Source organism: Mustela erminea, chromosome 7 (genome assembly GCF_009829155.1).
Source record: "Mustela erminea isolate mMusErm1 chromosome 7, mMusErm1.Pri, whole genome shotgun sequence".
In the NCBI taxonomy this organism is placed as follows: domain Eukaryota; kingdom Metazoa; phylum Chordata; class Mammalia; order Carnivora; family Mustelidae; genus Mustela; species Mustela erminea.
In genome coordinates, this window is record NC_045620.1 from 101,502,802 (window position 1) to 101,517,356 (window position 14,555).

Below are 14,555 nucleotides of genomic sequence, written 5' to 3' on the forward strand. Positions count from 1 at the left end.
GAACCCGACTCTTGGACAGAGAGAGGCTTAGAGATCTATCAAGGCCTCTGCCCCAGGATGAGGTGCTATGAAGCACTGGCCAAGGGACAGTTCCTTGGGCTCCTGTCATGCCAGTGTGCGAAGTGTGGGAGTTATGGGAGGGTGTAGTCCGTTGGTTATGTGGCCTGGCCACTGGGTGGTGCTGGCTTGATTTTTCAGAAAGCTCAGGTGAGCTTTCTAGGTCATCTGAAAATCTTTTAAATAGTCTGGTATTTAAATAAAATCTCTCTGAAGATGGAAGCCCATCAGTTTTTGCATTACCCTGACCAGGTAATGCTGCTGCCCATGAAATGCCCAGTCTCTTGGGCCCCCTCTTCATTCAGTTCAAAACAAAATGAAGTAAATATAACAAAAACATGGTTTCTTTCCTTGCATGCGTGCGTGCGTGTGTGCATGTGAGTGTGTGTGTGGTAGTCTCTGTACTGCTCACAGTCCTTCCCTCCTTTTTCCTCTCTCTCATCTCTAGCCAGCAGAAGAAAAAGAGCAGCTGCTGCATAATGACGAGTACCAGGAGACAATGGTGGAGTCCACCTTCATGTACCTGACGCTGGATCTCCCTACTGCTCCCCTCTATAAGGACGAGAAGGAGCAGCTCATCATCCCTCAGGTGCCGCTCTTCAATATCCTGGCCAAGTTCAATGGCATCACGGAGAAGGTAGCCCATTTGCACAGCTCCCCTGCTGATGCTTCTTTCTCTCTTGACTTTCTCAGTTTCTTTTTATGCTTTGAAGTTATCACATGTGTGGAATGCATTTACCTTAGAGCATATTGTCTGTCATGAGCCTCCCAGACTCTATTGTTGCTTCTAGCTGGTCACCCCAACTCTTAACTTGATTTGCTCTGCCTTCTCTTGTTCTTCTCTTATGCTCCTTTAAACCATCTGCCTCTGGGTAGGTTGGAGAAAGGAGGGGCTGTTTAGGACAGTAGAAACTCAGAAAAGTAGGAAAAACTCCCATCTTTTAAAAAATGTAGCGTCAGGGGGTGCCTGGGTGGCTCAGTGGGTTAAGCCTCTGCCTTCAGCTCAAGCCCAGATCTCAGGGTCCTGGGATCGAGCCCCACATTGGGCTCTCTGCTCAGTAGGAAGCCTGCTTCACCCTTTCCCTCTGCCTGCCTCTGTGCCTACTTTTGATCTCTCTCTCTGTCAAATAAATAAAATCTTTTAAAAAAAAGTAGTGTCAGTATTAAAGTGGAAAAAATAGAGCTAAAATATAAATAAAATGAAATCATTTGTTCTTACTGTCCCATTACGTTTTTTATTTTTTGTTTTTAATTTTCAATTAATTAATAAATTATTTTAAAAAGATTTTATTTATTTGACAGAGATCACAAGTAGGCAGAGGGGCAGGCAGAGAGACAGTGGGGGCAGGGGTGGGGAAGCAGGCTCCCTTCCAAGCAGAGAACCCAATGTGGGGCTTGATCCTAGGACCCTGGAATCACAACCTGAGCTGAAGGCAGAGGCTTTAACCTGCTGAGCCACCCAGGCACCCCTCACATTACATTTCTTTTTTAAGATTGACTTATTTATTTGAGAGAGAGAGAGTGCGCGCACATGTGCGTATGTATGTGTGGACCTGCAAGCTGGGTGAGGGGTGGGGAGGAGCAGAGGGAACAGTGGTTCCTGGAGACAGTAAGTCTTGTTGAGAACTGTACATCACTCTTTTTTTTTTTAAACGTTAGATTAATTTATTAGAGCATGAGCAGGTTAGGGGAGTGGCAGAGGGAGAGGGAGAAGCAGACTGCTCACTGAGTGTGGACCCAGTGCAGGACTCAATCCTAGGACCCTGAGATCATGACCTGAGCCAAAATCAAGACCCAGTCACTTAAATGACTGACCACCCAGGCACCCCTGTAATATTACTTCTTATGAAGTTAAAAGTGTCTTTTTATCTACTGAATTAACTGTTTCTTGGTTTAATTCCTTTCTTCATGCTAGATAAATTTTAATCCTTTTGGTTTTTTACTGGGAGAATTTTTTTTAATTTAATGTCTCCTTCCAAACCCTTTCTGCCTTTTCTCTTCATTAGCTAAGAGTCTTTTGTTTTCAGATACTAAATACCAACGAAAAGCTCATTAAAAGAGAAACTGTATTGGTTGGCATCTCCTTAGGATCTTAGGGAGACTTGAACTGAGCAGGACTTGAGATGGACAGAATGAGAGCGAGCGGCTTGTCAGAAGTGGCGGCCTGTTGATTATCTCTTGTACAGACTGCTGTTACCTTATCTCCAAGGCCCAGCATCTGCCACACTGCTCTAGGTTCCCTGAAGGGAGTTGAAAGGCCCTCTTGAATCAGGTTTCCTTTCTGTTCAGGGACCCAGTGAACAGGGTCTTTTCCTTGAAAAGGCTGAATTGTGAACTAGGCAGCTACTCCAGCACTCTAAAACATGCCTTCCCTGACCTCCATCACTGTTTCCGTCCAATGTCCAAGTCCATTGTCAGGTACTGTAAGCAAGCTTATGCACAAGCCTTGGATATCCATGGACAGTGGCAGCTGCCTGTCTCTCTCTCTCACTCACACACACACACGTGTGCACACACATGCACAGAGATTGGTAACAGTGATACCTAAGATGTCTAATCTATTTAGACTTGTTTCATTTTAGGGAGGTGAAAGGGAGACCTTAGGGTTCGTTTAGGTCAGTTTCTTTATTTTATGGTTTAAAGTGACAGAGCTGAGAATCTAATCTCTGATTTTTCATCTGGCTCTTCCAGTCATGCCATTTTTGGTCCCTGTTATCTCTGTTCAAACTTAAGTAATATTAAGATTCCCTTGAGTTGTCAGTATTGATTTGCATTTATTTTTACTATAATAATACTTGAATTAGTATAAATGTAAACTTTGGTATAAGCTCATTATACCTATAGCTTTTAAGCAAGTATGAAATTATAACACATTTCTAAGTTATGCAAGCAAAACTTTAAAACCAGTGAAGTTGATCAGCAGTGCTGTTACAATGTGATATGTAGTTGAATTGTTCCTTGCTGTCTGATTGTGGTACTGCTGTCCATGGTGAAATTCTTCCCCTACATTTTCTGGAGCTTCTGAGGAAACTTTGTATGCTAGGCTAGGCTGTGATATCATTTATTCATTAAATCCTTCTGTAGTCTGAGATGATTAAAATGAATGCTTCTTGTGTCCCCTTGTTTACAGATTCAGATGTAGGCAGTGAAATTTCTTAGCGTTTACCTGATTAAAAACATTTTCAGGGGGAGGCCGAGGTAGAGGAGGGTGCCTGGCTGGTTCAGTCAGGGGAACATGCAACTCTTGATCTTGGGGTTGTGAGTGTGAGCCCCACTTTTGGTGTAGAGCTTACTTAAAAACTGTTAGGGGCGTCTGTGTGGCTCAGTCGGTTAAGCTTCTGCTTTCTGCTCAGGTTGTGATCTCAGGGTCCTGGGATTGAGCCCTGAGTTGGTCTCCCTGCTCAGTGCAGAGTCCGCTTAGTCCGCTTTTCTCTCTGACACCCCCTGCCCCGCTCATGCTCTTGCTCACTCTTTCATGCTCTCTCTCATAAATAATTAATTAAATTATTAAATTATTATCTAATAAATTTAAAAAAAAATCTTAAGGAAATTTTTTTTTGCTTTTAGTACAGTATGTTATTTCAGCCACACAGAAGATACTTGATCCAACAAAAAGATACTTTTTCCAGTAGTGCTTATACCTGTAGATGATCAAAAATTTACCAGAAAGGTGTGCCTATGATGTGTGCAATAGAGATGGAAAACTTATTTCTCCAGCGTTCTCAGGTTTCTCATCATGTGACAGGGGAACTTGATTTAAAAAAAGATAATAACCACTTTATTGTGATAAAACTCACATACCATATAGTGAGCCCATTTAAAGTTTATAACTGGATGGTTTTTACTCTGTCCACAGAGTCAGTTTTAGAACACTTTTCATCATTCGTGTTTTCATTGCCCTTTAGTTACCTTCTCAGCCCCATCTCCCTCAGCTGTAGGCAGCTTCTGATCTACTTTCTGTCTTTCAGGATTTGCCTATTCTGGACGTTTCATCTAAGTGGAAGCCTGTAATGTGTGGTCTTCTGTGATTTTCTTCTTTCACTTAGTGTAATGTTTCCAGTGTTCATCCGTGTTGTAGCCTGTGTCACTTCATTCCTTTTTGTGGCCGAATAATACCCCATTGTGTGGTCACACCATATTTTGTTTATCCAGTCATCAGTTTGATGGACATTTGGGATTGTTGCTGCCCTTTGGCTTCTGTGAATCATGCTGCCATAGATAGTAGTCTACAGGCTGTTCTGTGAACGCGTTTTCATTTCTCTTGGGTGGTAATTATGAAGCGAAACTGCTAGGCTGTTGTTACTCTTCCGTTTAGCCAAGTGAGGAGCTGCCGGGCTGTTTTCCAAGGCGGCTGTACCATGTTGTGTCTCTTTCAGCAGTGTATGCGTGTTCCACTTTGTCTGCGTCTTCACCGACACTCAGTACTGTTCGTGTTCTGGGTGAGAGGTGCCCTAATCCATGTGCCGTAGTAGCATAGTGTGGTTTTGAGCTGTATTTCCCTGGTGACTAATGCTGTTGAGTATCTTTTCATGTGCTTGTTGGACCTTTGGAGAATTGTTCAGGTCCTTTGGATATATTTTAACTGGGTTATCTTTTTAGTATTCAGTTGTAGGAGTGCTTTATATAATCTGGATTCCAGACCTTTATCAGATATCTGATTTTGCAAACATTTTCTCCTCTTCTGTAGACTGTGTCTTCACTCTCTTTTTTTTTTTTTTTTTTTTTTTAAAGATTTTATTTATTTATTTGACAGAGAGAGATCACAAGTAAGCAGAGAGGCAGGCAGAGAGAGGAGGAAGCAGGCTCCTGGCTGAGCAGAGAGCCCGATGCGGGGCTCTATCCCAGGACCCTGGGATCATGACCTGAGCCGAAGGCAGAGGCATTAACCCACTGAGCCACCCAGGCGCCCCGCGTCTTCACTCTCTTGATGGTATCGTTTGAAGCACAGAAGTTTTAAGTTTGGTGAATTACTGTCTAGGTGTTCTTTTGAAGTGTGTGCTTCTGTTTTCATATGTAAGAACCCGTTGTCAAATCCCAGGTCGTGAAAATTTACCCTTATGTTTTCTTCTAAGACTTCTTTAGTTTTATCTCTTATATCTGCTGGGATACCCTCAGTAGTGCAGGGTCCCTCACTGCTTCAGAAGTACTCATTCTGGGGCGCCTGGGTGGCTCAGTGGGTTAAGCCTCTGCTTCCAGCTCAGGTCATGGTCTCAGGGCCCTGGGATCGAGCCCCGCATCGGGCTCTCTGCTCAGCAGGGAGCCTGCTTCCCCCTCTCTCTGCCTGTATCTCTGCCTACTTGTGATCTCTCTCTGTCAAATAAATAAATAAAATCTTAAAAAAAAAAATTACTTGTTTTGTGGGTATGTACCTCTCTTGGTCAGGAGGGCCTTCCCTACTTTGAATTCAGTGAAACTTTTGTGGTTTTATTTTATTTTAATTTAATTTTTTGAAAATATTTTCTTTATATATTTGAGAGAGAGAGAATGACAGAGAGCATGCGTTGGGGAAGGGACAGAGGGGGAGGGAGAAGCAGAGTCCTCCCAGAGCAGGGAGCCCGATGTTGGGGAGCATGACCTGAGCTGAAGGCAGACACTTAGCCAACTGGGCCACCCAGGCACCCCAAGACTCGTGGTTTTTAATTCTGCAGTTTTTAACAAACCTCTTTTTCATCTGACATTTTTGTTTTCCCTATAGAAACAGATACCCACATTGCTGTAGGTGGAGTTCAGCAGTGTGCTCACGTGCTGGCATAAACACAGCCTGTAGGTTGTCTTTTAGGCAATGTTAATGGCTGTCCCTAAGCCTTCACATGGCTTCTGGGATCAGGTGTCTTCTGAATTATTTTTTTTCTTTTTTAAGATTATTATTTATTTGAGAGGGGGAGAGTGAGAGCAGGAGAGAGTACAGGAGCAGCAGGGAATGGCAGAGGGGGAAGCAGACGCCCTGCTGAGCTGGAAGCCCAAGAGGGGATCAGTCACGGGACCCCGGGACCATGACCCAAGCTGAAGGCAGACGCTTAACCATCTGAGCCACCCAGGCGCCCCGTCTTCTGAATTCTTAAGTGCAAGGCAGAATTATATTTAAAAATCCAACCAAAACAAAACTCACGCCCCACCTCAATACTCCAGCACTAATTTGATAATTTCCTTCTCACTTTGTCTAGGAATATAAGACCTACAAGGAGAACTTTCTAAAACGCTTCCAGCTTACCAAGCTGCCTCCATATCTCATCTTTTGTATTAAGAGATTCACTAAAAACAATTTCTTTGTGGAGAAGAATCCAACTATTGTCAATTTCCCCATTACGTGAGTATTAACCTGCTTTCCTCTTTGGGGGAGTGAGCCTGAAACTCTTTTCATATTTTTGTGTTGTTAATCATTTGGGACTTAGAGGTTGCTGGGAGCAGAGCCTACCTACACTATATAAGTTAAGGGTTTCTGGAAGGATACAGATATTTCAAGGACTTCAAAGTTAGATGTTTACCTCGAGGCAGTCCTTTTACCTTCTCTCCTGTTGCTTGCTGGGCAATGTAGTCTTTCACTGTAGGAAAAACAGTTGATGGAAGTAGGGCAGGATAGGTAGGATTCTGCCTGGCTTCAAAGGTGATCCTGAGCAGTTAGGGTCTTTTCGTCTGTTTGCCATCTCTGTATTTGTAGTTAGGCACAGACAATGGGGAGGTTCCACATTTGTCTTGCCTGTTGGTGAGAAAGATAAATTTTGATACATGGCCTTATTTTTAGTTTATCATGCAGTTGTCTTTTTATGAACTTCTAAGAATATTTTAATGTAAATTTGGAGGAGTTGTACCAGATGCTTTCATTTTACTACTTTCTAACTCAACTCCTGTTTTGGGGGGTAGACAGTTGGTTTTCAGTTCTTAGGAGATACGGTTTTTCACGTTCTGAAGAAGATGTCTCTGAGAACATGGTAGGACTGGCAGGAGGAGTGATGGTCTCTTTGCTGGCGTTTAGGTGAGAGAGGAGCCCCAAGGCAGCTTCTTGTCGAGAAGGATTTGGGTGGATCTTTGATGGGATTAACTTGATGTTTAGCTCAGTAAGATTTTTTGTTTTTTGTGTTTTTTTCCCCCAAACCCTCACAGAGTAGTTTGGGAGCTGTAATGTGTAAATGCTCATCCCTTCCTTCCCCTCTCTCTCCATCCTTCTCCATTTCTCAGTTGCCCAAACCACCCCAGCCCTGCCAGTTCTCTCCTTTGAATGGTTCCAATTCTTAATTCTGGGTAGTGTTTAAGAGGGTAGTATCTGAAAGTGAAGAGGCCTGAGTGCTGTGTTATTCTAGCTGTGAGACTTTGGGCAGGTTGTTGGCATATCTTCTGGAGTTACTCTGACATGGATAAAATGAGAGGCTTGGACTAGTGAACCCTCGGGGTCCTTCCAAGATTAACATTTTATTTTTCCTGTTTCCATGATCACCAGGAATCTGAGAACAGTTGAGGGGGTGAGGAGAGGACACCTTTGTAGTTAGCATTACAGGAGCATCTCTTACCTGCTTTTCCCACACTTTCCTTCCTGTTCTTCACTAGCATCTTGTCTGTGGAACAGAATGAAATTAGGGGACATGAAAGCCAGCTTTGTGCTACCTTGAGTGAGACCATAGAGAACCTTTCTTTGGAAGTCCATCTAGTAGGTTCTCTTTCAGAACTGGACTCTTGTTAATTGCCACAGTCACCAGTGTGTTCCTGGGAGGAGGGAGTGTTCTTGACTAGAGGGCAGTTCCGGAGGAAGGAGGACTATGCATCGATGATAGATCCTGCTTAGTCACCACAGAAATGGCCTCTCTCATTGTTTTCTTTTATGTTGCACCTGGAGTATGTTTATTTGGCTACTTGTTGCTTTTAGGTTTTGGTTACTGACTTCATTAGTTTGTTCTTTGGAAAGCTGACTTTGGAGAAGATGAGAAAAAGATTAATTCTTAGCTAGTCATCCTTTTAGAGACTAATTCCGGAAACCTGCATTTTAAATGCTTTGTGCACTATAATTACTTTTGGAGTAATACGGTTCTAGATTAGCTAAAGTCTCCACTCTTTTTTTTTTTTTTTTTAAGATTTATTTATTTTAGAGAGAGAGTATATAGGCGAGAAAGAAGGAGTGATTGAGCAAGCACACGTGCAAGCAGGGGGAGAGAGAGGAAGAGGGAAAGAATTCCAAGCAGACTCCACACTGAGCAAGGAGCCTGATGCAGGGCTCCATCTCATGACCCATGAGATCATGACTTGAGCCAAAACCAAGAGTCAGATGCTCCATCGACTGAGCCACCCAGGCGCCCCTGAAGTCTCCACTTTCAAAAAGGAACCTTTTCCTACCTGATTTTTCTTCTGTGTTTTATTCATAATACATCGTTTTACTAGAGACTGATCACACTTGCGGTGATTAGGTGCCCTTTGCTCATCTGGGGTTAGGGTTTCTGGAGCACAGGATTAGAGCTGCACTTCCAGCTAGTTAGGTGTTCTCTGAATTGGACTGTTCTGATTGGGAGAAGAGTGTGGTGGGAGCCTTTGGCTGTTTTCTAAAACAAAATGATTTAACGTGTATTCATTCCCTTTTATCACTAAACGGTTTTGGTTTAGTCATGAAAACATGAGTATTTATACTCCTGAAGATTCTCTAGGACTTGTTTGGATAAACAAGTCTGGACAGGTCTTGTTAAAGCCGAGGAGAGGCAGCTGGAGAAGACCACTCTTAGCAGCCAGCAGGTCTTCTGGCTCTCTGGAACTCATATGGATTTCCTTCAACTACTATTCAGATTATCTTTAACAATAAATGTTGCCTTGCAGTCTATATGGTACTCTGTTAAGCTGCAGAAATAAAGAGCTATCTCTAACAGGTAGAAATCTCCCTGATGTAATTGGAACAAAGTTACATGTTCCTTTATTACGACAATGTTTACATAGAAGAGTTTTTGTATTTTTGGACAGGCAATGTATTCACAGTCTATAATTCAGAGGGAGATATCCATCTGGAAGTGACCATGGCCATGACTGCGGTTAGCATTTCCTGTGAATCCTTCATGGATGACATTATTGGAGTTCATATCTTGAATGGTAGTACATGAGATGGCATGTCAGTTCTAGAGAGATTAGAAATATGATACATTCTCTTATGCATGTTCACGATCACTCTGTTTCTGTTGTATAGTTTTAACTAAGGAAATTTCGTCACAATTGTCTTTTTCCCATTTTCATAGTTGACATTTACTATAGCACTTGGTTTTGCAGTAACTGGTATATACATTTATGCTTCAACTGATGGTTAGAATCCAACACATAAAACACGAAAGGAGATTGAGTGCTTCTCTGTATTTGAAAGGGAATGTTAAGGTATTCACAATAAAATATTTTGCAGTCCCAGTTGCAGGAACGTAGTCAGTAGTTTTTTTTGGCAACCAGAACTGAAAAATTGGGAAGCTGTAGAGTAGCCAGGGTGGGTCACCTAAAGAAGAGAAAGTGGGGCTGCCAAAAGAGGGGGAAAAAACAAAATCAGTGTCAGAAACAGAAAAGAGGTCATGCCGGTCTCTTGGATCTTGCTGCTTCTCCAGGGCCTGGTTCTAGCTGCTTTTCTTCTTTACCTTGAGTAAATTCCCCTTCCGTGCTGAAGCTGCTCATTTGCCCATTTTGCCATGTTGAAATTGTGAAAATGATTGTATACAGTGGCAACTCACAGAATCATGCGGTCAGACCTTCCATAGCCAGAGGCTAGGGACCCAGCATCAAATGAACACTGCGGCTATGGTATTCGGAGAGAGGGCAGCGTGTTAGTCATGTCTCCCTTAATCCTCACTATCTTAGAGGAGATGGTGACACTCTTTTCATATCCTCAAATAGCCTTGCGCTTTGTACCTGCTCAGATTCCCATGTATCTCTGAAGCGGCAGAAGCCCTCATTCCAGTTCTAATCTGAATGTTGTGAGGCCCCGCATCTTTGATGGCCAGACCTCCCTTTTTTAGTGTGCTTTCCCTGTAGAGCCAGTCTTTCTAGTTTGTCTCATGCTTGTGGTAAATGATGTGAATTTCCACCAGCCTGGGCTTCTAAGGCTCTGCAGGCCTACCTAGATCTGGGCTCCTAAAATAGGGTTCAGTAGCTCTGTGGTCCATTGATGTAGGACTGTTTCCCTGACCTCCATAGCCTTTGTCTGATCTTGTGGCTTTATTGTCATCATCACTAGAAATGTGGATCTGAGAGAGTACCTGTCTGAGGAAGTACAAGCAGTGCACAAGAATACCACATACGACCTCATTGCCAACATTGTCCATGACGGCAAGCCCTCGGAGGGCTCCTACCGGATCCATGTGCTTCATCATGTGAGTGGCAGAAATGGTGCTTTTGCCTTTGGCATTTCAGTGGGCAGCTCTCTTCAGTTTGCCCAGTCTTGGCCTTGACCTTGCTGTTCTTCAAGTAATAGAGCTGTCAGTCATTAGTGGTTAGTTTCAGGCAGTGGTTCTCAATTTTGGCCGCATGTTGTACTCACCTGGGGAGATTTTAAAATCCTGGCACCTGGGCCATTCCAGGCCAGTTAGGTTAGAACAGTGTAATTTGTGCCTGTTGGGTTTCACCTGGAATAGAGGCTGGGGCTGCTGCTAAATATCCTGTAATGCCCAGGCAGCCCCATAGTGAAGTATTATCTGGCTCAAGTCAGACTTGAGAGATTGCATTAGATTATCTGGAGGTGGGAAGCAGGCAGCATGGTGTTAAATTATCCAGGAGATTCCACTGTGCAGCTAAGGTTGAGCACCTCTGTACCAGACTAGAGCCTTACCACCTGAAGTGGCATTCTCCAGCTAGCAGCATTGATATACAGGAGAACTTGCTAGGAATGCAGAATCCTAGGCTCCACCCAAACCTCCTGAATCGGAATCTGCATTTTAAACAAGACCCTCTGGTATGTAATTAAAGTTTATGAAGCACTGCTCTAAAGGTTTCTTTAGCTAAAAACACTTCTGAATTTGTCTTAAGCTAAAAATGGATGAAACATGTACTTAAGATATATTTGGTATCACACAGATTATTAGCACAAATTGTTTTAATTTGACTAGTCTTCTGGGACTGTGTAATAAGTAGCTCTGTTTATCCAGCGTTTCACTGTGTGCTAGAAAGTATGCCAACTGCTTAATGTGTGTTCAGCTCACTTGTATCCTTTAAGAAAATGTATTTATTTGAGAGATGGGAGGGGTGCAGAGAGAATCCTAAACAGACTATGTGCTAAATGCAGAGCCCAACACAGGGCTTGATCTCATCATTGGGAGATCATGACCTGAGCAGAAACCAAGAGCCAGCACCCCAAAAGCTCTTTAAATCAAATAATGCCAAGCAGAAGCCATGCACCCTCTTAATTATTACTCTTGCCGAGTGGTGGTCTAATGGTTATTCTGATTTTTCTCACTTTTTGCTGCAGTCCTGTCCTACACCTTTTGGTTTTAGGGAGCACACTAACCCATCCCTTCATACTTTTTGCAGGGGACGGGCAAATGGTATGAATTACAAGACCTGCAGGTGACTGACATCCTTCCCCAGATGATCACGCTTTCAGAGGCTTACATTCAGGTGGGTTAGCCACGAACTTGGTGTGTGCTGAACAGAGAGGGTATGGGGCCAGTGAGAGGAATGATGTGGGTGAAGGCAGGAAGTGGGATGGAGTTAAACCCTTTGTTAGGCTGGGTACTTCTTGGGATGCTCGGAGGAGTAAGATGGGGCCAGATTATATGGCCCTGAGAGCCCAGGGGTGATTGCTAGAAAAGAGAAGGGCTGGGAAGCATGGAAGGTTTATGGATGAGCAAGGAGGTTATATGTGTGGCCGGTTAGTTTTGCAGAGGTTTCAAGGAGGGAGAGCCCAGAATCATCAGGACCCTAACTAGGAGTTGGCTCTGAAGCTGTCCCCAGCATCCCAGGCCAAGTTAGTGCTCTTTGTGACCTCAGAGTGCTTTCTGCATGCCTTTACTAGAGCACCAACCTTAGTATTTTAATGTTCTCTCTATTGGATTGAGAGCTTATGGAGCAGAGTATCTCTGTTTCTCTTTGTAACTGCCCTGGTACCTGGCATAGAAGGAAGACAGAGACTAAGAAAAACCTATAGCTTTGTTTTGTCTTGTCATACCATAAGCTTACAAACACACTGAGTATGTTGAATTCAAGAATTTGACCCATTTTTCAGAGAGGTGGAATTCTCTTTAAAATGCTCCCTTTGATATCTGCTTAGTGGGTTAAATAAAACATCCTTATTAAGCATTTGGTATCTTACTATAAAAAAAGGTGCAGCAAATCCAAAAGTACAGTCATCATAATTAGTAACTGCCACTTGTGTCCCAATGAAAATAGCAGTTGTATCGCTGGATCCTCTTCACAAAGGTTCCTCCAGGGCACAGAGCTCGCGCACCTTGGGCTGCTCTGTCCCAACCAAGGGCTGTTGGAGGTTCTGCAAAAAGCGCAGAGATCCAAGACGGTAGAAAAGGCAGCGCCACACCGCATCCTGCTCTTTTCACGACCTTGTTCCCTGGTGTCAAAAAGCTATAGCTTTGTAAAAACGAATGGAGACACTTCCCATTCTAGAGAGAACTCTTTAGTGACTTTGTCTGTTTGTCTATGTCTAGTCTTAACCAGAAGTTCTTTTTTAGAAAGCTAGTTTGGCATAGAAGGTAAGGAGAGGGGGATGGGTAGAAAGATAAAAATCAAAAAAGGGGTAATTTCTGAAGGAGGATGGGGTTCGTTTCAGGGGACAGCCAAAATATGGATCTGGAGCGAGGGGCTGTCCCTCACCTAGGATAGAACAGGTACGTGGTAAATGCGTGTGGATTGAGTGCCACCTCCTACATGTCTGTTGTTTTCATTTCTTACAGATTTGGAAGAGGCGAGATAATGATGAAACCAACCAGCAGGGGGCTTGAAGGAGGAGTTTTGGGTTTTGCTCCCCAGGGCTTTGGCTGAAGGTGTAATAATACCAAAACTGTAGCTGACCATGGGCCAACTGGCACATTCCCTGAGCTAACCCGTTTTGTGGGTTCAGGTTCACCCCAGGGCATCAGAGGGGCCCACACACCTGGGATGGCTCTGCACCGTCACCCAGCTATTCTCTGATCAGTTGATTATAGATTAATGATCCTTTCTCCTTCCTGTCTAGCTCCCCTCTAGCTTCAGCAGGCCAGAACTCTGTAACAGATGTGTGTAATTTCTTTCTGGGCTTCTGGGAGTATCTGAAGGACAAGATAATGTCTTCTCCGTATCAGAGCCTCAGGGTTCTAGGAATAAGAGCATGAAGCCAGTAATGTCCTTCCATCATAGGTGTTTTTCCTGTGGTTCAGTTCATTTCCTGATGTGTATTGGAATGGATTAAATGTTTTCCTGTTTTTAAACCAGCCTCTTGTTTTATATCCTTCCCTTAGGCTGTTGTCAGCTTGTGGGTGGTGTGTCATTTAGGATGCATTTTGTCTCCAGGTAACAAAGTATCTGACTAAAGCAATAAATTCCTGTGCTTAACTAGAAGTGTGGAGGTGGGTGGCTTCAGGCTGAGTGCATGCAAGGCCGTGTGGGGGAAGGAGGAGGGCAGGCAGGCAGGTGGGATCTTGGACTGCAGCACAGTTCTGAGAGTCTCAGCCAGGCCCGCGCAGAGCAAAGCTTGTTGATGAGAAGAATCAAGCGGAAAAGGCTTTCTTCAAGCTCAGCTGTTGATGAGGACCAGCCTGGAGAAGCACTGTGGCAGGCCTAAAATGTGGGCGATGTAAAGACACAGCTGCTGGTGGCAGTCAGTCACCCACAGCGAGGTCCCATAGGGAGGTAGGAGCAACCTGGACTTCTGGAAGTCAGTGCTGTCGCTGTTTGCTGTTAGCTCTTTGACAACTTCAGGATGTCCCTTGCTGACTCCTCTTCCTCTCTCTGGCTGTTAAAAGTTGAGATTCCTCAGGACTCAGTGCTAGGCCCGTGTCCTCTGAGGTCAGATCCATGCCTCCAGAATAGATGATGTCATCCGCCTGCACCACATGCCTAGCCGATGCTCACAAGGAATAGTGCCTTACTGGGCACTCACTGTTCATTCCTGCTGTTGGCAGATCAGCTGTTCAGCAGAAGTACTGCTCAGGTCAGGGTATGGGGAAGTCCAGGTTGTTGAGCTCATGTGGAGCCTCTGTTGCTGCCGTGGTGGCTCACAAGCTCACTGGGCAAGCACTGGAGAAAGGCTGTTGGCTGGCATTCCACAGGTCATGTCACTCGTATAAACCTCATTATTAAGGGTCTCCTCTGCAGCAGATGCCTTTGGCAGCCATTCAGATGCAAAACAAGTACTTGCAAAGTATGTTTATTATGTTACTGTAGTAATACGTGTAGCATATATACGGTATATAGTATATATAGTGTAATGTAATAGATCTATATAGTATATTCAAGGAGTCTGTCCTTAGACCTCATCGTCAGACTTCCTTTTCACCAGTTTTATGATCCTGCTCATTCTGAATCCCTGACCATCCAACTCCGCCGTTGACAACTGCCCATGAATTAGT

At 43.9% G+C, this 14,555-nt stretch overlaps 1 protein-coding gene across 1 annotated transcript in view; it reads left to right on the top strand.

The window, feature by feature from the left end:
• The window catches only part of USP39 (ubiquitin specific peptidase 39), a 28,701-nt gene extending 15,286 nt beyond the window's left edge, over window positions 1-13,415 (top strand). Inside the window, exons 9-13 of the mRNA XM_032352656.1 lie at window positions 506-694; window positions 6,222-6,364; window positions 10,238-10,373; window positions 11,527-11,613; window positions 12,903-13,415. Coding sequence (XP_032208547.1) covers window positions 506-694; window positions 6,222-6,364; window positions 10,238-10,373; window positions 11,527-11,613; window positions 12,903-12,950 — 603 coding nt within the window. The 3' untranslated portion in view covers window positions 12,951-13,415. The remainder of the gene's footprint in view (window positions 1-505; window positions 695-6,221; window positions 6,365-10,237; window positions 10,374-11,526; window positions 11,614-12,902) is intronic.
• Window positions 13,416-14,555: the final 1,140 nt, after the last annotated feature.